Genomic DNA, 26,149 nt, shown 5'->3' on the forward strand with positions numbered 1-26,149 from the left:
CTCACGCTACACTAGCGCCTCTAGCGGCGAATTCATACGCGATAGCCCTCATTGCAATAACCGCGGCGACGTCTAGACCAGCCACCGATTGATCACCGCCAATTATCTACGTAGCGGTTATGAGGCAGTCGTGATTGTCAAACTAATTATGATCCGTTCGCGGTCACTCTTAATCATGTAGATTTAATAATATATCTTATAAATAATAAGTGCTGCACGAGCTAATTTCCCGTTCTTTAGGTTACCTATACCGTATATATGTCGGCGGCCGATCGTACAATCCGCCAAATCACGAATTTTTTTATCGATAGGAATAACCTTTCTAATTAACAGAAAAAAATATCAGATTTTTAAGTAGCATCAATTAATTTTAAAAAATGTAAGAGTTTTCTTTACCGCCAAATTACGACAGTCCGGTTGTTCTATATTCCAGAATAAAAAACATTAAAAAAGAATTGATCCGTCTTTGACTCGATCGTTTTGACAGGTGACACTCTTTACCGGCTCGGATAATACCGACATGGAAATACCGACTTTGTTTTTCATCTACACACCCATAGAAGCTCATGTCAATTTCTATGGGGAATCCCATTGGCTAAGGGACATCCGCCATATCGTTCAAAACTCAACGTTTAACGATTTGCCTAGTTACGTTTAGGCAAACCATGAAATTGCTAGGTATATCATGAAACGCCGCCATATCGGTTGTGGTCACAATTAATACTAACCACACCTCGCTTCGCTCGTCGTGCCGAAATTTTCATTTTTTTCATACACTCTGTATGAGCGTCAGCTGAACCATAATATTTTGTGAAATTAAAATAAGTATCTATTCGAACCACTCAAAAATATCTTACCACGGCCTTATTGCGTCGGAATTAAAGTCTGTGGTATTTTTGAAACTTTGAATAAGTTCATATTGTTACAATTGACTGTACCATATATGACACATCGTTTTGTCATGTGCCAATACGGTACACTGTACCACATTGTGAATGCTAAAATAAAAGCGAATTTTGTGACGTTCGAATAAAATTGCTTTACAGATATCGTTACAGGCCTGAGCAAATATTTGCACGGCACTTAAATGCATTGTATTTGAGCCGTCTGTCTTAAAATATATGGCCGGTATACAGGGTGTCCCAGAAGTACCACGTCACAGTGACACCAGAGGTAGGCCAGCTCAAAAGGAACCTAACCACCCTAACATGACCCTAATAAAAGTTGCACGGTTTTCGAGTTATTACCGAAATAAAGATTTTTGGGGATACTCCCCTTTGTCTTGACATTTTTAGAATCAGCATCGACTTGGAAAGCTTTTAATAACAGTTTTTTATGTGTATCGAATCGTGAATAGTTATTTCAGAAGTGCAGTGTGTTATTTTGCCAGTAACTACCGTAAAATGCTGAAAAAAACTTTATTAATCTTGATTTAAGTTGTCTCAAAAATAAGAATTTCAACTTTAACCATCTGCCATGAAAAAAAATTACTAGAAACAAAACAAACAAATAACGCCAATAAATTAGACATGTTATGCAGATTCAGAAATGGTATGACACATGTATCTTACTGAAATAACATTAGGCATTCTTATCACTTTGCTGATGCCGCAAGCCGTCACTGTTAAGTAAAAACATGTTACATTACCTACTAATTTATTGAATCAGGCGTTACTTTGCCGAGGTTCATATTAATGAACTGAAACAATCACCTACTTTGCTCACCCGCGACTTTATGATAGCTACGTTTATACTAGAAATGTGTGTTCATTCAGTTCCTCCTCCTCCACACTGCAAAAATACAGGGTAGTTCGAAGGACTCGCGCTGCTAGCAGACTTGACACCCCACACTTAAGTCTACTCGTGACCACGGCCACTGTAATGTTGCCGAAACGTCGAGGTAAATATTACTCGTGTGTGTAAGCGTGATAAGTCCCGTCGGTGGTACTTATTATGAATACGAATGAAAATCACGAAAGTTTAAAACGTTAGATAATATTATTTGGTTAACGCTATAATCTGGACATCTTTAAGGTCAAAGTGAACAGACACCTTCTAGACAAACGTGTACCATCTTAAGCCTCATCTTCGCCTTTCATCAAGGGAGATTGAGGCCAAACGTAAGCCTATTAAAAATATTCTAAAACCCGATTTATTTCAATGAAATATTGTGGACTGAAGAATCGGCTTGCAAAAGGGATGGATATTTCAATTTACACAACGTCCATAGCTGGCAGACAAAAAACCAACACAGACACATGAAGAACGAGAAGATCGGTCCCAATACCAATTCAAAATTAATTTGTGGACTGGAATTCTTAATGGACAAATTGTGGGACCGGTCGAGTTGCCTCCTATTCTTAATGGTAGAAACTATTTACAGTTTTTGCAAAACGACCTGCCTGGTTTATTAGAAGATGTACCGTTGGCACTGACACGAACCATGTGGTACCAACAAGATGGTTTCTTGGCACATTACGCTCGGCTAGTCCGTGAGCACCTCAGCGAAACATTCCCTGAGAGATGGATTGGTCGATTGGGATCAATTTTATGGCCACCGCGTTCCCCGGATCTAAACCCACTAGATTTTTTTTATTGGGGATGTTTAAAAGACAAAGTTTACGCGAAACCAATACGCTCTGAAGAAGGATTGCGGCAACGAGTATTCGACGCGGTCCGTACCATATCGGAAGTCAGTTTACGAAAATTGAGCCGAAATTTGATTAAACGATGTTTTTTGTGCATCAGAGTCCATGGGGGAAAGTTTTAACATTCCAATAAATGAATGAAAGATAAACCTGTTTTTAACCACCCACGCAAAAAGAAGGGTGTTATAAGTTTGTCTGTGGTACCGTAGCTCTTAAACGCGTAAACCGATTTGAATGCGTTTTTTTATTATTTGAAAGCAGGTTTTCTAGCGATGGTTTTAAGACATATTCTATCAAAATCGTTTCAGCCGCTTTTGAAATATTGAACTTTGAAGTGACAAAGTTGGGGATTTTCCAACTTTTTTTTGGTTAGGTTATATCCGGTTCTTTAGGATCCGGTCCTAGCCTTGAAAAGGGAGACAAATATTAATATTTAACCTTCGTGCATTTGGCAAAATAATTGTATCAGATAATAGATGAGCTATCGCTATACACAGCATTTTTGTACCACTTAGCAGGGACTGCTTTCGGAGTTCAAGTTTTAAGTTGGTTCGATAGGGCTTCGCTAAAGTGATAAGAATGTCTAATGTTTTTGGAGTGAGATACATGTGTCATACCATTTCTGAATCTGCATAACATGTCTAATTTATTGGCGTTATTTGTTTGTTTCGTTTCTAGTAATTTTTTTTCATGGCAGATGGTTAAAGTTGAAATTTTTATTTTTGAGACAACTTAAATCAAGATTAATTAAGTTTTTTTCAGCATTTTACGGTAGTTACTGACAAAATAACACACTGCACTTCTGAAGTAACTATTCACGATTCGATACACATAAAAAACTGTTATTAAGAGCTTTCCAAGTCGATGCTGGTACTAAAAATGACTGACAAAGGGGAGTATCCCCAAAAATCTTTATTTCGGTAATAACTCGAAAACCGTGCAACTTTTACTGGGGTCATGTTAGGTTGGTTAGGTTCCTCTTGAGCTGGCCTACCTCTGGTGTCACTGTGACGTGGTACTTCTGGGACACCCTGTATAAATAAACTGGGGCACGGTGACGTGTTTCTCGCAGGCTGTGTTGACAGCGACATTTTTGAACTAAAGCCAAGAGAAATCGTGCAAGTTGCATTACATTCATCATCCCAGCCTATTTACGTCCCACTGCTGGGCACAGGCCTCCTCTCAGAACAAGAGGGCTTGGGCCATAGTTCCCACGCGGGCCCAGTGCGGATTGGGAACTTCACACACACCATTGAATTGCTTCGCAGATTTGTGCAGGTTTCCTCACGATGTTTTCCTTCACCGCAAAGCTCGTGGTAAATTTCAAATGTAATTCCGCACATGAATTTCGAAAAACTCAGAGGTGCGAGCCGGGGTTTGAACCCACGACCCTCTGCTTGAGAGGCGATAGGTCAAACCACTAGGCCACCACGACTATAACTAGGCCACCACGACTATCACTAGGCCACCACGACTATTACTAGGCCACCACGACTATCACTAGGCCACCACGACTATCACTAGGCCACCACGACTATGCATTACGTTGCGAGGCCGTAAAGCCAACGAGTTTGTAGTGGTCAATCGAGCGCCGCGATGTAATGCTTGCACGATTTTTCTTGCAAGTCTAAACTCGGCTTAAGAGACATTTGGAATCACAATCGTTTTCACCACTTCTTTCTGTCTCACGGTTTAAGACGAGGGTGGAAAGAGATGAGGAATGCGATCGCGAACGTCAGCGCGTTAGATAATACGGTCTCTTCTTCAGCACTTCTACCGAAGGTGTTTTTAGGTACAGGTCGTTTTGCGAGAGCAGGTATGAACCAATAGAAACGTTTCATTTTCTATCCCCGCTCAGCATAGCTCTAGTGGAAACAGCTCAGCGGAGCGAGGATCGGGAAATGAATAGTTTCTATTGGTTGACGTGATGACAAACAGATTCCTCACGACGTAACCACGCACATCTCTGATGGAATCGCAGCGAAAACGTTTTGAAATTAAAAATGCTTTTTATTTTCGGTTCGGAAAACGAAAATAACTCGGCTCAACCTCGGCGCATGCGCAGTCGGTACATCGATACCTACTGTATTGTTTCGCGCGGTAATAATTCTAATACGGTATTTGACAACTCTTGATTTTGCCATATCTTAATATTATTATGAAAATATAGATATACAGATAGTGTTTGGGTTTGGATTGGATTTATAGTGATTTTTTGAAAAATCTATATACCTGTCTCTTTCTCAAACGGTTTTCTCTATGCAGCAAGTATGGCGGTACTGGCGTGTGACGTCACATGCCAGTATGTCTTTCTCTGTCTAATCTTGAATTTCAAACCTTTATAACTTTTTTATTTGTAAAGGTAGCTTAGGCTTAGTGGCTTAGGTAGGTAGCCGTGGTGGCCTAATGGTTTGACCTATCGCCTCTCAAGCAGAGGGTCGTGGGTTCGAACCCCGGCTCGCACCTCTGAGTTTTTCGAAATTCATGTGCGGAATTACATTTGAAATTTACCACGAGCTTTGCGGTGAAGGAAAACATCGTGAGGAAACCTGCACAAACCAGCGAAGCGATTCAATGGTGCGTGCGAAGTTCCCAATCCGCACTGGGCCCGCGTGGGAACTATGGCCCAAGCCCTCTTGTTCTGAGAGGAGGCCTGTGCCCAGCAGTGGGACGTATATAGGCTGGGATGAAAGGTAGCTTAAAAATGGTTTTTCTATTCGATAACAGGCATTGTGTAGTTTTAATTTATAAAACATATACAAAATAGTCAAATACCGTATTACCCAAATGAATATATAATTTTCTCATTATAATTTTATTTTGCCTAAAAATTCTTAGCAGGTCCAAGAGCACGTTGGGGCAACTGCACCCAAATCGCCCCACCGTGGGTACGTCCATGGAACCTTCGGCCTTTTTTAGGGTTCCGGAGCCAAAATGGCAAAAACGGAACCCTTATAGTTTCGCCATGTCTGTCTGTCTGTCCGTCCACGGCTTTGCTCAGGGACTATCAATGCTACAAAGCTGTAATTTTGCACGGATATATATGTACACTATGCCGACAAAATGGTACAATAAAAAATTTTTTTTCGGGTACCTCCCATAGACGTAAAGTGGGGGTGATTTTTTTTCTCATCCAACCCTATAGTGTGGGGTATCGTTGGATAGGTCTTTTAAAACCATTAGGGGTTTAGTACAAATTTTCATGAAAATCGATCGTCTCCCCCCCTCTAAAATCTAAACGGGTGGGCAGAAAAATTTGAAAAAATTCAGGATGGTAGTAAGTATATCAAACTTTCAAGGAAAACTATAACGGCTAAGTTTTCTTGAGAATTATTATTAGTTTAAGAGTAAATAGCAGCCTAAGGTATAAAATATACCTAAACTTGGATGATTCCCTATAAAATACGAAATCCTTGGAAAAATATGACTTAATTTTTTCGTAATGGACACGGAACCCTATTTTGGGCGTGTACGTCACGCTCTTGGCCGGTTTTTACAGAAGTGTCCACAAAAATGAAACGGTTGAAATGCTCGAGTGACCTGTGTTTTTTGTGTATAGGGAAGGATTGCTCGGTGAACATAAACGAGTGCGAATCTATGCCTTGCGCGGCCGGCTCGACCTGCGTGGACGGAGTGGCGAGCTACTCCTGCATCTGCCAGGAGGGGCTCACAGGCGCCACCTGTGACCTCAACATCGACGACTGCGAGGTGCGTACACCAAGCGGCAATGAGGGCTATCGCGTATGAATTCGCCGCTAGAGGCGCCAGTGTAGCGTGAGGTCTCCGAAATGTCAAATGTCTCTGTTTTTGAACCCTATTTCGGGCGTGTCCGACACGCTCTCGGCCAGTTTTTTTGCGATGACCTGTCCATCTATGACGTGTTTTCCAGTCCCAACCGTGCCAGCACGGCGGCCGCTGCATAGACGGCCTGAACAGCTTCACGTGCGACTGCTCCAACACCGGCTATACGGGGCCGCACTGCGCCGTCAACATCGACGAGTGCGCGCCGGCGCCGTGCCGGAACGGAGGCACCTGCCGGGACCACGTGAACGACTACCGGTGCGACTGCTATCCGGGATACAGCGGTCAGTTACCCTCCCCCCTTCCCCCAGTATTCGAACTATATCAACGTATATTACATGATATGAAGGGTTCACGGAAAGAACACGGCTAGTCGCCTTTTTTTAAATTTAGATTCATATTCATATTGACCCGGATAACTCACGTCTTAAATCGAGTTTAGCTTGACATGTTTCGGGCTAATCCGTAGCCCTTCTTCTTAGGAGCAATGGGACTCAACGAAAGAACTGTAAACGGACGCTTTTATGCAATAGTGTGTTAATCCTGATTAATTCTGCAATACAACACACACACACAGTCACACAGTGACAGTTGACATTGTATTGCAAAATGACAGTGAGTTGACTTAGTATTGTAAAACAGCATCACAATAGTCTCGATTTCTAAATATGTAAATAGTTCGTCTGTGAGATTTTCAAAATATATCGAACACGTACCTAATTTTCCTTTTGTCGATTCCAAATTTCAGATAAATGTGGTTTTATTTGTACCTTCAGTATATGTTCTCGCTGCTGAGGTGAAAGTTTGTGTATGTCACACGAGACCAAAGTTTTTTTGCATCTCGTGTGCTTGAATCACTCGCTGCACTCAGAATTCAAATCTAAAATCACGAGCGTAGCGAGTGATTCAATTATAGAACCCTTCGCTTACTCGGAATTCGAAATCAACTTTGCTCTCTTACACAAATAACCTGTCTTTCCAGGCAAGAACTGCGAGATAGACATAAACGAGTGCGAGAGCTCCCCGTGCAAGTATGACGGCGTGTGTGTGGAGCGAAGCAACGCGAGCCTGTACCGCGCCGCGGACGCGCCGCCGCTGCAGCTGGGCGGGCAGCCGCAGATGCTGCTGCCGGCTGTGTTCTACCAGCCGTTCAGCGCGGAGCACGCCGCTGGGTAAGCTAACTAATAACCTAAACATCCCTACTAATATTATAAATGCGAAAGTAACTCTGTCTGTCTGTCTGTCTGTCTGTCTGTCTGTTACCCTTTCACGTCGAAACCACTAAACCGATTTTGATGAAATTTGGTAAATAGGTAGTTTGAACCCCAAGGATCAACATAGGATACCTTTTTATTCCGGTAAGAGGGCGCCACCGCGCGATAACCTAGATCCGCGCAGACGTAGTCGCGGGCATAAGCTAGTAATTAATAATTTTTACTACAAGCTTTTTTGCTGACTGTACTGCATTGTCGCCCAAACTACATTTGCATACCAAATTTCAAGTCGACGCTATTAAGTGATGAAGAGTTCCATCCTGCGGAGACGATCCTAACATGATATTTACATCGATAGTAACGATAGAGCTATATTTAAAAAAAAAATGAAATAATTCATCCTACGGACATTTAAGATACTCAAAAAACTAAGATTGGTTTTTTGGAATCTTTTTGTATTTTTTATTTCAATTCCAAATTTTTACTTTTACGGTCATCCCGTAAACCCCCCCCCCCCCCCCCCCCGTAATCTTAATTTGATTGCTTAGAAACGATATCTCTTGTCCGGGTGAGCGGTTAGTTCCAAAGGAATGCCGAAAAAGTTTGAGGGCTTACGGCATAGATGTCGCTAGCGTCGCTGCTTAAGTGACTAAGTAAGAAACACAAGCTGAGATATGAGGTGCATAGGGGAAATTCGTGTCGGTACCGTTGACCATCAGTGGTGTAGCGGTATAGCACGCGGTACGGATTACCGAGGACCTGGGTTCGATTCCCAGTGATGGTCTTATTTTTCTGTTTTTTCTGTGCATCTATATTTCAGTTTGTATTTTCAACTCAAAAAACTGTTTACGGTTTGTGCTAGTGTTGCACTATGACGGTAGAAAATTGCAATAATAATCCCTGTTCTAAAATTCAAAAAATTCAAATGGTTTATTCAGTAAATAGGCCGCAATGGGCACTTTTACACGTCATTTTTCAAACTACCAGCGCTTTCGGAAAGACCATCATTGCCAAGAAGAATGCGCCGCAAGGAACTTGGCAGAAAGTAATTTTTTCATAATAATATAATTACAAATAAAACACTTAAAAACTATATTATACAATTAAAGAAAAAAAAATACAAAAAATAATAATAATAAAAATACAGGTCCCTTAGTTACAATACTAAACACTAACTATATCTAAACTATATCTACGTTCAGTGGAAGTGTAGAATGCTTCCACCGTCATAAATTAATAACAATAATTTAGTTCTGTTAAGTCAGGGATACTCAAAGTGGGGTACGCGATCCCCTAGGGGTTCGCTATTCGACGGTAGGGGGTTCGCGACAAGGTTTACGTGACTCCAAAAACCACCAGGCTGCAAGACTAGCAAGATGATTATGGTTTTTGGAGTCCTTGTACTTTTAATTTTTAGTTTCTCCAACAGCCAATTTTATTACTTGGGGGGGGGGGGGGGGTAGGGGTTCGCTATCGTCTAGAAACGTTAACAGGGGTACGTGGAGCCATAAGTTTGAGAAACCCTGTGTTAAGTAATCGCTTGTTATATTTGTTATCTTCATATTTCCTCTCCCACAGATACGAGTGCATATGCGTGGCCGGCACGACGGGCCCCCGCTGCGAGATCAACGTGGATGAGTGCGCGTCGGGCCCCTGCCGGCACGGGAAGTGCGTGGACGGCGTCGGGCAGTACCACTGCGACTGCGCGCCCGGCTACGAGGGGCAGCACTGCGAGATAGAGATAGACGAGTGCCTCAGGTACGTTGGGGGGCGCTGGGCGGCGTCCCGGCCGCGAGTCGCGGGGCTGACGCGGACGAGCGCCTCGGGTACAGTCGGAGTAACAGAAGGTTCGTCACGTTAAGATCTGAAAGTCAAAGTCAACGTCAAAATATCTTTATTCAATTTAGGCTGCAGCAAGTGAATGTCGAAAAAAATCTACCACCGGAATTATTTATTTTATTATTTCCAAATATCCCTGTCCGCGATATAATCATTAACTTTATAATACGCCTTTGATATTAATGTCTTCTTGACAATAGATCTGATCTATTTCCCTTTGCTCAGTATGAGCGATAATGTGCTTTACCAATGTGGGCTATCGTTTTTTGTCTTTCTAGATGGCGCCCACTGTTGCGTGTGGTTTTTAAGTGTGGCTTTCAAAGTCTGTAATTACGGGCGTGAAAACTAAGTTTAGATTAAAATCATATTTAATACACCTTAAAACCGTACCATAAAAATATTGAGCAACCACAGTGTTGCGTAGTCCCGTTTTGTTCGGAAAAAGGGAGGACAAAAGTTTCCGAAAGGCAAAACTGTCTCAAAACACAGACATTCATTGCCCCGGAACGCATATTTGCCATAATTAATTTCAGATATTGCAAAATATTCACAAAATTATTCTAATTATAAATAAACCCGCGTAGCTCGCCCAAAAACTATGAGATTTGACATTTCGGAGATCTCACGCTACACTAGCGCCTCTAGCGCCGAATTCATACGCGATTTGGTATTGATATGAAACTAGATATATGTTAGAGGTGTATATGACCCTTATTATCACGTCAAATAAGTATAATTAGATATGCCCTTGTCTACTTAGTGCTTTGGTTTCAAAACGTACTAGGAGTCTATGACTGTATAAAGGAATCAATTTAATAACTGACGAAGGTTTTCCTACTCCCACTGTACGTTGGGGCACAATGTGCTGCGTGCCGGCCGCGAGTCGCGGGGCTGACGTGGACGAGTGCCTCAGGCGCGATGTACGTCGGGCCGCGAACCCCCGTAGTGCACACGTAAGAAATGTAAAAAATACAGGGCACCTATGGCTGTACTGTTATTATTTATTGGTAACCGACCAATTCGATTAATCGAATCGATATCGAACATCCCTAGAAAAAATACATGTCCTATATTTTTCCATAATCCAAGTGTCGGACTAAACAAAATGATATATTTTTAACCCAGTCGTCATCCCTATTTCCCCGTTATCCCCTCAGATACCTCCCATGCGCCCACGGGCGCTGCTACGACAGGCAGGCGACGTACTACTGCGACTGCGAGCCCGGCTGGGGCGGGCGGAACTGCTCGGTCGTGCTGGAGGGCTGCCGGGCGCAGCCGTGCCGGAACAACGGCACGTGCCTGCCCTGGCTCTGGCGCGAGACAGAGCACCGGTTCAACTGCACGTGCGCGCCCGGACACCATGGGACCACGTGCGAGAAGGTAAGCCGGGAGGAGAAAGAAAGAAAGAAGGAAAGAAAATGCGTTTACTGCCAACAATTAGGTAGGTATATAATGCATATTACACACGAATGTAGTAGCTAGCTACCTCCACTTTTAAGGGTTGAATTTTTATACCCTAAGGGTCGGATTTTTATAGCCTATAACCTGGCCGGGGATTTTCTCGTCAGATTAGTAAAGTTTGCATAAAAATCCGTTCAGCCGTTCTCACGTGATGCGCGGTCAAATAAACGACAAACAGATAAACAGATAAACAGACAAACAGACAAAAATTCTAAAAATTGTTGGAACGTGTTCTGTTATCGATTCTAAGTATCCCCAGCCAACTTTTTTTCGAATATCTTCCATGTACAGACTTTCGACCCTCTTCAGCTTACTATATGCGGGTTCTATAAAAGTTCGTGAGACCTGCTTTCTAATGTAGGGGTTAATGAACTTTTATAAAAATCCCGCCTTAACCTAAAAGTAGGAGCCATATTTCTCATGCCTTGTCCAGGATCCGTCCATGATTAAAGGCTATCTTTTTGTATTTTTGCTAACCCCCGACGCAAAAAGAGGGGTGTTATAAGTTTGACCGCTATGTGTGTCTGTCTGTGGCACCGTAGCTCTCAAACGGGTGGACCGATTTGAATGCGGTTTTTTTATTTGAAAGCAGGTTTTACTCGTAAATATTACAATTAAAGTCAAATCATTTATATTCCTATTTGTATTTCAATTTTACACTTCCTTAAAAATCCAATATCCGTAACCAAAACTATCGGATAATCCGCATTAATTTAATATCCGTAAACGTAAACGGAACCGGTAGTATGTTTGACATTATATCCATATCCATATCCAGATCCGAAATATTATATAAATAACATCCCTGGACAGGGTACCATCAGCCAAATAAGTGGTCTATCAATTTTTAAACAAGTTCCTATCAAATGACTATGTCGCTAAAGTCGAACTTTGAAGTTGGCAGAGACGTCTATTGGCATTATTGTTTTGTGACATGCAAACGATTATCAACTTTAGGGTGGTAGACCACATTTGGCTGATGGTACAATGGCGCTCATTGGGGGATTCTTATGTGCAACAGTGGACTGCTATAGACTGATGATGATGATGATGAATCTACGCAATACGGTATTTGACTATTTTGTATATGATTTATAAATTAAAACTACACAATACCTGTTATCGAATAGAAAAACAATATTTGAGCTACCTTTACAAATAACAAAGTTATATAGGTTTGAAATTCAAGATTAGACAGAGAAAGACATACTGGCATGCGACGTTACACGCCAGTACCTTCATACTTGCTGCATAGAGAAAAGCGTTTGAGAAAGAGACAGGTATACAGATTTATCAAAAAATCACTATAAATCCAATTTTCAACCGATTTAAATTTTCTCTTCTCTAAACACTATCTGTATCTATATTTTCATAATAATATTAAGATATGGCAAAATCAGGAGTTGTCAAATACCGTATTACAGGTGACAACAATGTCTTTGGAGAAGCGGAGCTACGCGGAGGTGAACACGCCCCGCGAGGAAGGCTACGACATCTCCTTCCGTTTCAAGACGACCCTCGGGAACGGTCTGCTCGCCATGGGCCGGGGGCTGACTTACTTCTTCCTGGAGCTGTCCAACGGACGTCTGAACTTGCACTCCTCGCTTCTCAACAAGTGGGAGGGGGTTTTTATTGGCTCAAACTTGAATGACAGCAAGTGGCAAAAGGTTGGTGTACCCTTCTTTCGCAGGCAGAAATTTCGTAGAATTTCGTTTCGCAGAAAATGTTTCGTATAATATTTGGTGCTTGTGTTTTTACTTCGAATGTTATTTGTTACGACGACTATTTAAACTATTCTGTGAATTTTATAATACTTATCATTTTATTATTTATCAAACTTTATTTTTTTTTAACAAATTTTTTGTTCGGTCAAATATATTAGAATAGGTTAAAAATGCTACTAGAAAAGTTGGTTAGGTTAGGTTAGGTTAGAACAGTGACCCCGTCAAAAACGACTCGCTACGAGAAAAGTAGGTTAGGTAAGTCAAAGTCAAAGTCAAAATATCTTTATTCAATTTAGGTTAGGCTATAACAAGCACTTATGAATGTCAAAATAAATCTACCACCTTTTCGGAGAAGAATCCGGCAAGAAACTCAACGAGGTATATTTTTTAAACAGATTTACAATATTATTAAATGATATCTATACATCACAAGTATTTAACACAACTTTATATTTAACACAGTAGGTTAGCTATTTGAAGGGATCGCCAATGCGGATCGGAATTATTTCCAAATATCCATGATATAATCATTATTATAATACACCTTAGATATTAATGTCTTCTTGACAATAGATCTGAATTAAGGTTAGAATTGCGACCACATCAGAAAACGAATTGCGTGTTTTTCTTGGTAATAAGTTTTATATTAACACATAATATGAGAATAATGAATATTCGATTTGTTATTCTATGATATTAATATCTAAACAAAAATTTATATTTCTAACAAAAATCAATGATTAAAATTTCTTCGAAGTAAGTGTTTATTAGCATGCTAGCAACGAGCATGTGTAAGGCGGCCAGTCCATGTCGGCTTGCATATATTTGTCGAAAGTCAGAATGTATCGTTTGTCATGACTCTTTTTTTCTCTAAATCTAATAATTGTTATAAAAAAACTTACCTAACCTACAGTTTTCTATAGAACAGTTTAAAAATTAAAAAAAAAATACGGTTTCAGTGGGGAAAAAATATGACAAACAACAATTCGGACAAACTACAGTATGACTAAAATACCACGCACAGGACTTATCACGCTAACACACATGAGTAACACCACTACTCACGACCACTCTACTCGTACTGTAATGTTGCCGAAACGTCGAGGTAAATATTTAGCGTGATAGTTCTGTGCGTCGTATTTTGACTATGAGTGAAAATCACGAAAGTTTAAGACATTATACAGTATGACTTGCGAAAAATGCGCACTTTGGCGCGCCCGTTCCATGCATATTCTCCCCCCAGGTGTTCGTAACGATAAACTCGACGCACCTAGTGCTGGCTGCGAACGAGGAGCAGACCATATACCCGATAAGCCAGAACGAGGTCAGCCAAGGCACTAACACGTCGGTCACGTCGTTCCCGTCCACGCGACTCGGCACCGCCGGCTCGAGTTACGAGAAACTGACTCACGGGCCGAACTTCTTCGTGGGATGCTTCCAGGATGTCGTCGTGAATAACCAATGGGTGAGTAGATTAATTATGTATAGCAAAAGAGGATAAAACAGTGGTTTTTATGTCTCTTTTAAAATGGGGTAGAATCCTCGGTAAATAATAGTTATTTGTGTCACAAGGGAGCAAAATGGTGTATTTACGGCGGGGCCGTACATTGAATCCAGAATGTAGCGAAAGGGATTCTAAAGTAGAATCCTGAGCGTAATGAAGGATTCAAGTGTTAACGCCCAAGATGAAAATAATTTTGCTCCCGAGTGGCTCATACAACTTTACACACCGAGCATTAAGAGTTGAAAAAAAAAATCTAAATATTATTAAAGAACAACCAGCATAGAAAATGGCGTGGCTTTGCAATTATCAACTTCAAAAACAAATAAAATACTTAGAAAAGCCTTGAACAGAAAAGTTGCACTTTGCTCCGGGATCTCGTCAGGGAGGAAAAGTTACTTTTCTGAAGGAGAGGTGTGAAAAAATATTTCATTTCGACTGTGAGGAAAGTATAATATAAAAAAGGAGAATAATAATAAATTGAATTTACTTATATCCAACCTCCAACGGTACCTTTTCGACTGGCCACTTGCCACGGCCGACTTTAAAAAAAATAGAGTTGGTCACGACCAAGGAGCTTATATACAAAACTGGTGGTTGAACGCCGAACGAAGAAGTTTGACTTCTATATCATCTCTTTCTTTCACATTTCACGAATGGCTTTCATCTCTTTCTTAACCTAATAAAAGAAAGAGAAGGAAAATATGTTCGTGACGTAATAAAGATCAAATTTCTTGTTTTCAAACGGATGTTCGGCGTTCAACCTCCGTGTTGTATATAAGCTCCTTGGTCACGACGTGCATCTAGATGGCCATGCCGAAACGTGAAAAAAAAGTGTCATTGACGTGACTCAATTATATTCGACTCCGTGGCTAATCGAAAAATAAAAAAAAAATACTTTCCACCCTAGAGATGAAAACGCAATTTCCCACCCGGCTATCTACCCATGAAAATTAAACTTTCCGAACAGGAGAGATGAAAAAACATGAGCCGTAACCCCCAGGTGTTGCCGGAAGACTCGAACGCGACGTACCCGGCCGAGGCGCCGGAGGACGCGGAGCCGGAGCCGGGCGCGGCGGCGCGCGCGCAGCTGCACGGCGTGCTCGCGTCGTGCCCGCGCACGCCGCAGTGCTCGCCGAACCCGTGCCGCTCGGGCGGCGCCTGCGAGGACGCCTGGACCACGTTCGTGTGCACCTGCCCGCGGCCGCACCTGGGGACCACGTGCCAGTACAGTCAGTGCATACGGACTTGCGTGTTTCATTTTTATTGTACTAAGGGTCTGTTTCACCATCCATTGATTAGGGTTAAATGACGGTTAAATGTGATGCCGTCTCTATTTGTTTTGTTCGAATAGTAACGGCCGTCAGTTAACACCAATCAATAGATGGTGAAACAGGCCCTTAGTTTTTTAACTTAATGAGTCAATGAGGGCTATCGTTTTTTGTCTCACTAGATGGCGCACTGTTGCGTGAGGTTTTTAAGTATGGTTTTGAAAGTCTGTTATTACGGGCGTGAAAACAAAGTTTAGATTAAAATCATATTTAATACACCTTAAAACCGTACCATAAAAATATCCAGCATGCCACAGTGTTGCATAGTCCCTGTTTTATTCGGAAGAAAGGGAGGACAAAGGTTTCCGAAAGACAAAACTGTCTCAAAACACAGACATTCATTGACCGGAACGCATATTTGCCATAATTAATTTCAAATATTGCAAAATACTCACAAAATTATTCTAATTATAAATAAACCCGCGTAGCTCACCCAAAAACTATGAGATTTGACATTTCGGAGACTTCACGCTACACTAGCGCCTCTAGCGGCGAATTCATTCGCGATAGCCCTCATTGCAAGCAAAATCGTAGCGTCAGAAAACCTGACGATACTAACGCCATCTAGCGATATTTCGCCTGCCAATTAGCCCTCATGATTTGTTCCCGATTCGTCACATTCCTAATTCGACACTTTCGTAACTGGTGATATTCCTAACTCGTCATATTCCTAATTCGTTATATTCCTTGCTCGTCATACCATGTACATTTGCCTGCACAAAATTAATTCTTTTGTCGGTTAGGTTAAGGTTAATTTTCTTTGAAAAAAAAAAAGCTTATCCTAACCGACTGTAAGCACGTGTTCGTAATTTCATTTGACGTACCTACACTGACGAATTAAGAATATAACGAATCAGGAATATGATGAATTAGGAAAATGACCAATTAGGAAAGTGTCAAATTAGGAATATGACTACGAGTTATTAGGAATATGACGACTCAGGAACGAATCGCCCTCATTACAAGCTTTTATTCAGTTTCACCTGAACATAAAACTACCGTGAGACTCACTCATATTAAATGCTATTGTAACGGATAACTCACGTCTTAAATAGCGTTTAGCTCGACATGTTTCGGGCTAAACCGTAGCCCTTCTTAAGGGCAACGCGACTCGCAGTGCGCCGTGTTGTTGCAGCAGCCGCCGAGTCGCGTTGTGCCTAAGAAGGGCTACGGATTATCCTGAAACATGTCGAGCTAAACTCGATTTAAAAGCGGGTTATCTGGTACTATATCATTTAATATAGTTTCACCTGTCCCGTTGTCTGTCTGTAATCAAATCTTGCAAGTTAAATTCGACCAACTTCCAGTAGTTGGCTTGACTTGAAATTTGGTATACTCATGTAAATTGCGTGACAATACAATAATCTGGTAGTCACATCCTGGTAGTCCGGCCAGGATCGTCTCCGCGGGACGGAACTCTTCAACGGTTAATAGCATCGACTTGAAATTGAAAATGTTTTTTTTTTTTTTACAAAAAACTTATTTATTTCTTCTCGTTGGTATTACTTTAGCTTATCCTCCTGGGACCTGACTTTTTTAACAGTCTTATATACTGACGCCTTAGACTTGGTTCACCAGCTTTGTTATTTTGGATATTATATTAAAATTCGTAACTTTCTTTTTTAATGAACAATTTGTACTTTATAAAATACATTCGGCCGTTATTCTTAGTGTTATTTGGTTCTTTATAACCTCGTGCGGCCCAATGTGCAGTAGAATGTACACTATAAGTTCAAGGGAATTAGGAATCTATGACAATGTAACAAAGTACAATTTCTTTTGTTTGTATTGTTTTACACCATGGCAGTTTGACGGCAGTTTGACTTTATTCTCGAAACAATTACAGCCTTATTCATAAAAAGTTAGAGCCTCCTTGAAGGCTCCTTGAAGGCCCGATGCTAAAAAACATGATTCATAAACGTCTGTTAGCGCTAATCAGTCGATCAAGGCTCTGCTAAAGTTAGAGGACCGTAGACCCTTCTTTATCTCCCTGCTAAGTCACAAAATGGCCGCCACAAGTATGAACAGCTGACTTTGACAAGAGCAAAAAACCATACCGAAGATATTTATAGTGGAGGCAGGGCTACGCAAAGATTAAAAAAAAACAGGAAAAATTATTTTCAGGTATTTGTATTTAAAAATCCTCTAAATTAGCAACAATAAATTAACAATAAATAAGAAAAAAAAAATAGGATGATTAACATAATTATGGCTTTTTGCACAACATAAACATGCGGATTGGAAATGGCGGGAAAACAAACATCTCGCTTTTTATTTTTTTCCTGCTAATTTGCTGTCACTGCTGTCAATTTTTTTTTTAATTATCGATTAGGCCATTTTTTGTCTTTGATTTGTCAAGGCGGCCAACATAACGCGCCTAATCCGTCTATCAGCAGCTCAACAACTAGCAGACTGCTAGCAAGCGTTTATGAATCATACTTCTTGACAACCGTCTAACAAGCCTAATCAGTCTGCTAAGTAACAGACCGATCAAAACTCAATTAAGGATTTTTTATGAATAAGGCTGTTAGATTCTAATTGCTTTGTCTAATTGTTCAAAATATTTATATGGTGGGCTTCAGGAGGTTAAAGTACGCGAGAACCCGCAAGGATGTATCTATCATCCCTTCATTCTTGCTTCACCGTTTTGTTATCGTGCCCCAGACTACACGGCGGCGACGTTCGGGCAGGAGTCGGCGACGCCTCGCTCCATCGTGACGGTGGCGGTGCGCGAGGGCGCGCGCCGAGCCGTGCACGCCGCGCTCGATATCTCTATGTTCGTGCGCACGCGCAAGCCCACCGGACAGATCTTCCATCTCGGCTCTGTGCCCAGGTGCGTACATACAGTACCCGGCCATAAAGATTGCACAACGGTCTTGGCTCGAGACTCTGCTAATTTCCGCTTCGTAAAGGCGCTGTCACACACTAAGAAGATGGGTAGTTTTTTTTTACTACTGGATGACAAACGAGCAAGTGGGTCTCCTGATGGTAAGAGATCACCACCGCCCATAAACATCTGCAACAGCAGGGGTATTGCAGATGCGTTGCCAATCTAGAGGCCTAAGATGGGATACCTCAAGTGCCAGTAATTTCACCGGCTGTCTTACTCTCCACGCCGAAACGCAACAGTGCAAGCACTGCTGTTTCACGGCAGGATTAGCGAGCAAGATGGTGGTAGCAATCCGAGCGGACCTTGCACTAGGTCCTACCACCTGCAAAAGGTAGTAGAGTAAATGGGAAAAATCACAGAGACTTCAATAAACTTTTATAAAAATACATGCCAGTCTTAAGTAGTCTGACAAGACAGCCTTTTAATAGGGTTGACTGTATGTTTATTCGACTGGACAAAGGAGATTAAGCGTCAAAGTCAAAGAAAAAGATTTTCTTTACATTTTCAGCTACAGTATGTACCCGGCCATAAAGATTGCACATCGGTCTTTGAAAAGAGACTCTGCTAATTTCGGCTTCGTAGAGCGTTGTCACACTACTTATGTGACGTTTGTCAGTCGTTGTACAGGTGCAATAGAGCACGGACGCGTTTAGATGAAAATACATAATAAAGAGTTGTTGAAACCCCCCAAAACTTTAAATTGTACGATGACATCTTTAGGAAAAAGCGGGAACTATCCTTTTGCTAGTAGTTGCAACAGCTTTCTACTCGTATAGATATCCGAAGTTCACATGTCATTAATTTTGACGTAAACTAATTAAGTCCATAAAGGTGCAGTATTTATTTGATGTAAAATCGAGACTGCCAATTTCCGCTTCGTCAGGGGTTGTCACATTAGTGATTGATTGATTGGTTAGTGTGTGTGTAGCGCCAGAAATATCTCGGGTGAAATGGGTCACTTTACACCCTTGGTTATCAATCTACTATATTCATCGTGTTGCCAGATACGGGCAGACGGACGAGACGCTGGTCGGCGCTTCGCTGAAGGGAGGCGAGCTGCTCGTCCATCTGCGGTTCAACCAGACCCCGGAGGACTATACGGTCGGCGGCACGCGGCTCGACAACGGACACTTACATCTCATACAGGTAAGGGGCGTTGATACATAGACCAAGAGCCCGCGACGCTCCAAACATGTAAAGCGTTGAGGCGTTGACGCATAGACCGAGAGCCCGCGACGGCCGGCCGGCAGCATGAAATATCAAGCTTCATGGTTAGGATGTCTAAATACTAGACTGACGGCCGGCCGTCGAAATGACAAAGATAAACCTACACCCTAAACGGAGCTTTTTGTAGTATCACAAACCATTTTTTTTGCAGGTCGTCAGGAATTCTACTCTGGTGCAAGTAAAACTGAATGGGACAGAGTACTTCAGGAAGTCCATATCGGCAGCGAAGCAGCTCGACGCTCAGGTATATGCGGTATAATATGCGACAGTTCACTAGACAGTTAATAGGTTTAGTGGTGAAATTCCGCATTAGCGATCCCTTCAAATAGCGAACCTACTGTGTTAAAAATAAAGTTGTGTTAAATACTTGTGATGTATACATATCATTTAATAATATTGTAAATCTGTTTTAAAAAAAAAATATATACCTCGTTGAGTTTCTTGCCGGATTCTTCTCAGCAGAGGTTTTTCCGAACCGGTGGTAGATTTTTTTTGACATTCATAAGTGCTTGTTATAGCCTAAATTGAATAAAGATATTTTGACTTTGACTTTTTGACTTTGAAATGTTTAGGTAATAGTACATTGTGTCTTTAGGGCGGTAAATAAGGAATTACCAACGAGAGTATTAGAAGCCCGAAGTCGAAGGCTGAGGGTTTTTATGAGTCGATGTTTTGTTCAAAGTCAAAGTCAAAGTCAAAATATCTTTATTCAATTTAGGCTATAACAAGCACTTATGAATGTCAAAAAAAACTACCACCGGTTCGGAAAAACCTCTGCTGAGAAGAATCCGGCAAGAAACTCAACGAGGTATATATTTTTTTTTTAAAACAGATTTACAATATTATTAAATGATATGTATACATCACAAGTATTTAACACAGCTTTATTTTTAACACAGTAGGTTCGCTATTTGAAGGGATCGCTAATGCGGATCGGAATTATTTCCAAATATCCCTGTCCATGATATAATCATTAACTTTATAATACGCCTTTGATATTAATGTCTTCTTGACAATAGATCTGAATTTTGTATCCGTTTCATTTATAATATTTTTTGGAATTTTATTATAAAAACGTATGCAATTTCCCAGAAAAGACTTTTTGGTTTTAGCCAGTCTGTAAGATGGCACTTTAAGCTTCCCTGTGTTTCTAGTAGCCTTTGGCTTATCGACGTTAGTGGGAAAATCACATATGTTCTTCCTAACATACATGATTATTTCAAAAACATAAAGCGACGGCAGGGTTAGGATATCTGTTTCCTTAAAAAAAGATCTTAAAGATTCATGTTCATCACATTTGCGAGTAAAATTTTATATTTCTAAAAGAAAAAATATAATTGTTCCAAATATTGGCGATACCTTAGGCTGCGCCTAAGCCTAGTTAGCTACAAAGAAACACGTAACAGTTCCTGAGACTGTCGACTCGGGCCAGACTTCTTTTACTAACTGACAATTGACGATCGCTTTTCCCGCGTCCAGATCTCAGGCTCTGTCAAGCGCGCCACGTTTCGTAAGTGCTGTAATGCCAATCCTTAATAAACCACACGTAGTAATGACCATACAAGGACCATACTCATAATTCTACAAATATATATATTTCGTTCTATGTAGAATAGAACGAAGGTTTAGAAGTTTAGAAACGCCTTATACTTCGACCGCGCCGAAACGTATCAACTCAGAAATTTTGAATCATGACTGAGACTGCTGGCAATCAGCGTAAGGCAGAAAGAGATGGCACCACTTTCTCAGTACCGCGCCGTAGCGCCAAATACTACACTTTTTCGCTGCGAAGGCATATTTAGGGCCTGTTTCACCACTTGTCGACTAACTTTAAGTGTCAAATAAAAGCAATGCCGTCTTTGTTTATTCGGAACACTGTATCCGTCGCTTAAAGTTAGTCGACAAGTGGTGAAACAGATTCTTGGACTTTTAAATCTTTCGAACTAAATAGAACCGGTAGGTCCGTGACAAATCTTAGGTATAACTATTTATTGCTTAGTAGCGACATCTCTTGTCTGGGTGAGCTGTTAGTTCCGAAAGAATGTGACGTCTATCGACGCAACATAGATGTCGCTAGTGCTGCTGCTTAAGTAGCATAGTAGAAATAAGCAACCTGAGATGTGTATGCATAGGAAAAATTCGTGTCTAGATTCCTGTCCAGCAGTGGTGTAGGGGTTATATTATAGCACGCAGCACGGATTGCTGAGGACCTGGGCTCGATTCCCAGTGCTGGTCTCTTTTTCTGGTTTTTCTGTGCATCCATGTCTCAGTTTGTATTTTCCTATAACCTTATAATAGCTGTCATTTATCTCCCTACAGATGTTATACTTAGGAGGCCCGCCGCCGGCGCCCCAGCCTCCCGCTGACGCGACCTCTCCCGCGCCCGCTCTCGCCGCCGCCGCCGCGCCCGCGACCTCGCCCGCGCCCGCGCCCGCCCCGCGCGAGCCCACCGATGCGGACTACTTCAAGGGTGTCATACAAGACGTGCAGGTAAGTCGAAGCTACTTATATTTGGACTGTAATCAGGTTAAGACTGCTGTGTGTATTAAAAAAAAAACGATACTATACAGTACATATATAGGGCATAATAGTGCATTATTGCCGAGGCCGAGTGTGCTATGGCTGACAAACGTCACATACGTAGTGTGACAACGCTCTACGAAGCCGAAATTAGCCGAGTCTCTTTCCGAAAATCTTTATGGCCAAGTATTCGGGTGCTGTACGACGGTACCTTTCTCGTGACAGGTGTCAAACGGCGTGAACGTGACCATAGTGGAGTTCTTCCCGCTCCGGGTGGAGGGGCTGCGGCTGCCGGCGTCGTTCGGTGACGTCACGCTCGACCCGGCCGGCGTGCTGCCCGGCGAGGTGTCCGACGACGCGTGTGCGTCCCGCCCGTGCTTGCATAACGCGACGTGTACCGTCACGTGGAACGACTACACGTGAGTTTATAACCCAACTGGTAATTATCGTGTCAATGGTTAGTTTCATTCGACAGCCGTAGTTTTTTTTTATTCAGAGACAAGCTAGAGTCTGCCCCAATTGTCATAGCGTTTGATGTCGAGTAACGCCTCGTATCTTGTGGCCTCTAGGTTGGCAACGCGTCTACAATCCACCTGGTGTTGCACGTGTCTATGGGCGGTGGTGATCTTTTACCATCAGGAGACCCACTTGCTCGTTTGGCATCCAGTCGAATAAAATAAAAAATAAAAATCCTCCAATAAAGGGCTAAGAATTTGCCCGAAACTGGTCGAACTAAAAACCTCCTCCTTAAAACATGAGTGTGGGTTTACACACATAGGGTCACGTGAGTGTTTTAAGGCCTAATTACGTACAGTTGCATACAATATTTTACCTATATCCATATATTAAATCCTCTATCATGTGTTCCGCGAACCATTGAGAATGACCTGCATTAACGAGAACTAGGTAGGTATGTCTGCCTGGGTGTAGATAAATATTATTATTAAATACGATTATTTCATTAAATACAACTCTCATCGTAGTTTTACCTTAAAAATCGCCATTTTAACTTATCTAAACATCCCGCGTAGTACGCTATGAGTAAGCTAGCATCACCTTTGCAGATGCGTGTGCCCGCGCGGCTACAAAGGCAAACAGTGCGCCGAGGTGGAGTTCTGCCAGCTCCAAGCCTGCCCGCTCAACTCTCACTGCAGGAACCTGGATGGGGGGTAAGTAGCACCATCACCGTCATCTCAGGATACATAAGCCCCAATGCTGGGCCTCCTCTTACAATGATATAGGTAATTAAGTAAGAGAAAATGAGTGCTTCACGCCAATAAACGTTGCGGTCCGGCGAGTAATAATATGATGAATGTTTGTTTAAAAAAATGAGGGGCGTCGGGCGTAGGTACCACGCGGGCCCAGTGCGTTTTGGGAACTTCATACACACAAATTTCCTTCACTGTAAAGCTCGTGGTTTTCGAATGTAATTTCGTGCACGAATTTTGAAAATAGTCGGAGGCGCGAGCCCGGTTTGAACCCACGATCTCTCTTTATGTGGAGCGACCACATGTTATACGGCTAGGCTACTGTGGCTCTTGCATCTAGTCTACCCACTGTTAAAGATGTCTGCTTGCGAAGGGCGGCTATGTCTAGCGTAAAATAATTTGACACGAGAGAGATAGCATCTGTGACAACTGTCACGTCAGCTACTGCGAAGTAAATAAAGTAGTGATCATGCAGTGATACATTGCTTGCTAATTTATTTTGTATGGAAGAATAGTACATTGTTGTAGAGGCTGGAAAGTAAGCAATAGATGAACGAGTTAATTTGAAGGCTGACCTGAAGGATCTAAAGCACTTTTGGCCGAGACTAAACATTGTGCTTTTCAAGACCACTGCGAGGAAATAAAAAAAAAAATTATCACAAAACAAAGAATAAATAAATAAATATAAATAAATATCATGGGACACTTGACACCAATTGACCTAGTCCCAAACTAAGCAAAGCTTGTACTATGGATACTAGGCAACGGATAAACATACTTATATAGATAAATACATACTTAAATACATATTAAACATCCAAGACCCGAGAATAAACATTCGTGTTATTCACACAGATATCTGCCCCGGCTGGGATTCGAACCCAGGACCTCAAGCTTCGTAGTCAGGTTCTCTAACCACTTAGCCATCCGGTCGTCAAATAACAATCCAAAGACTGCGTTGCTACCGCCGATTTTAGTTTTTCTTTTGTGTCATAATTATTTTCTTTAAACGAGCCCGTTCTTGGTAGCCAGGTACTTGGTACCTTACCCAAGCACATATTTAAAAATAAAAAATAAAAACATCCTCGTCATGGTTACCTAATGATTCGCCGACAATTTTTACGCAGATTATTGTTTGGCAGACCACGTTTCGACGAGTAACGGTACGCCGATGAATTTGTACGCAGACGGCAGAGACCTTTAGTAGACTATTCATTTGGCTTGTGAGTCAATATGCCGAACAACTGTTAACAGAAATTCGTTTAGCCGATTATTTTTTCTGACATTATGAGACGATTCTGTTACCGTTTCCATGTTATTTAGTAGTGGTACGGGACGTCTAAAAATAATCGAAAATGTTATTAAAATCTACAGCCTATCTTCTATATTAATAATTTCGTACCGGTCTACGGTAGACTCGAACGAAATGCACATCAAATTGAAGAGCGTAAAAAATTAGTCAATCCGAGTCGACAACTTGTAGGCGAAAAATTCGGATTATCGAGTGTTTTCAATATAAACTTGAATAAATTACTAAGTATATAATGGCGTTGCGAAGTAAACATGTCAATCAAAGTGGCGTTAGTGTCACGTCATCACGTGTCACAGGTTCGTATTTAGTTCTCCATTGTGACCTCTTAAGGGCCCCACATACGGTACGATTCGTCGATTTTCATCGTACCGTATATGGGGCCCTTAAGGGGTCACAATGGAGAACGAAATACGAACCAGGGCTATTCAACTTTTTTACCCACACTAATCTGTCCGCGACATTTTTCAAACAATTGCAGATTTTTGTAACTAAACATGTTTTTCTGTAATTTAATAGATGGTGTACATGAATACATGCCATCCTACGTAAGTTCAACCTATTAAACCGTGAAATATCTTGTTGGAAGTGCGACTTTTTTGGTAACGCCAGAGACAATTTTGGAAACGCAGGAGACGCTCAAAGTGTCGGTAAAATAGTTGATTAGCCCCACCAGTCTTTACACTGGCAAATTTTTTTTTCAAACATATTATTAAGAGTCTACATTTTACCCGAGCGAAGCCGGGTTTTCATCTAGTTCATAAATATAAATATGACCACTAGGTACCATCAGCCAAATATGTGGTATACCACCCTAAAGTTGATAATCGTTTGCATGTCACAAAACAATAATGCCAATAGACGTGTCTGTCAACTTGAAAGTTCGACTTTAGCGACATATTTATTTGATAGGAACTTGTTTAACAATTGATAGACCACTTGTTTGGCTGATGGTACACTAACACGCTTAATGCCACAGCTAATAGCCAGTATGTGATCTCCCCCCAGCTACGAGTGCATATCCAACGCGACGTTCGACGGCGTCAACACTACGCTGAGCTACCGGCTGCGAATACCGCGGTCCGCTGGCGCGCCGCCGCCCCTCGATTTGCCTGACTCCATTACCATCACATACAGGTATGTCAGCTTATGAGGGTTTAAGGGTTCCGTAGCCAAAATGGCAAAGGAACCCTTGTAGCTACGCCATGTCTGTCTGTCCGTTCGCGGCTTTGCTCAGAGAACTCTAAAAGCTAAACTGGTGGTTTGAAGGTTTTGAAAAAAAAACATGATGGTAGTAAGTATCAAATTGGGTTCACTTATCCGCAATCTGATTCATTTCGCAACTGTTTAATATTTCTGAAACTGAAAATATTTCAGGGTTTCTATAAAACTAACCTAACCTAAAGGGTTCTATGGTTTATACCAATCTAATTTATATCAAGTGTAAACAAACCGGTTTTATCAAAATTCTTGTAT

General features: G+C 41.6%; 1 protein-coding gene across 1 annotated transcript in view; it reads left to right on the top strand.

Annotated features, from left to right (window-relative positions):
* The window catches only part of LOC141440484 (protein crumbs-like), a gene marked incomplete in the record, with an annotated part of 135,785 nt that overhangs the window by 91,728 nt on the left and 17,908 nt on the right, over positions 1–26,149 (top strand). The window contains 15 exon segments of the mRNA XM_074105013.1: positions 6,208–6,356; positions 6,538–6,733; positions 7,432–7,621; positions 9,242–9,421; positions 10,660–10,882; positions 12,388–12,630; positions 13,931–14,152; positions 15,192–15,420; positions 18,184–18,352; positions 19,414–19,555; positions 19,788–19,880; positions 21,956–22,126; positions 22,382–22,575; positions 23,221–23,325; positions 25,682–25,810. Of these exon segments, the coding sequence (XP_073961114.1) occupies positions 6,208–6,356; positions 6,538–6,733; positions 7,432–7,621; positions 9,242–9,421; positions 10,660–10,882; positions 12,388–12,630; positions 13,931–14,152; positions 15,192–15,420; positions 18,184–18,352; positions 19,414–19,555; positions 19,788–19,880; positions 21,956–22,126; positions 22,382–22,575; positions 23,221–23,325; positions 25,682–25,810 (2,635 nt within the window).

This window comes from Choristoneura fumiferana, chromosome Z, assembly GCF_025370935.1.
Source record: "Choristoneura fumiferana chromosome Z, NRCan_CFum_1, whole genome shotgun sequence".
NCBI lineage: Eukaryota > Metazoa > Arthropoda > Insecta > Lepidoptera > Tortricidae > Choristoneura > Choristoneura fumiferana.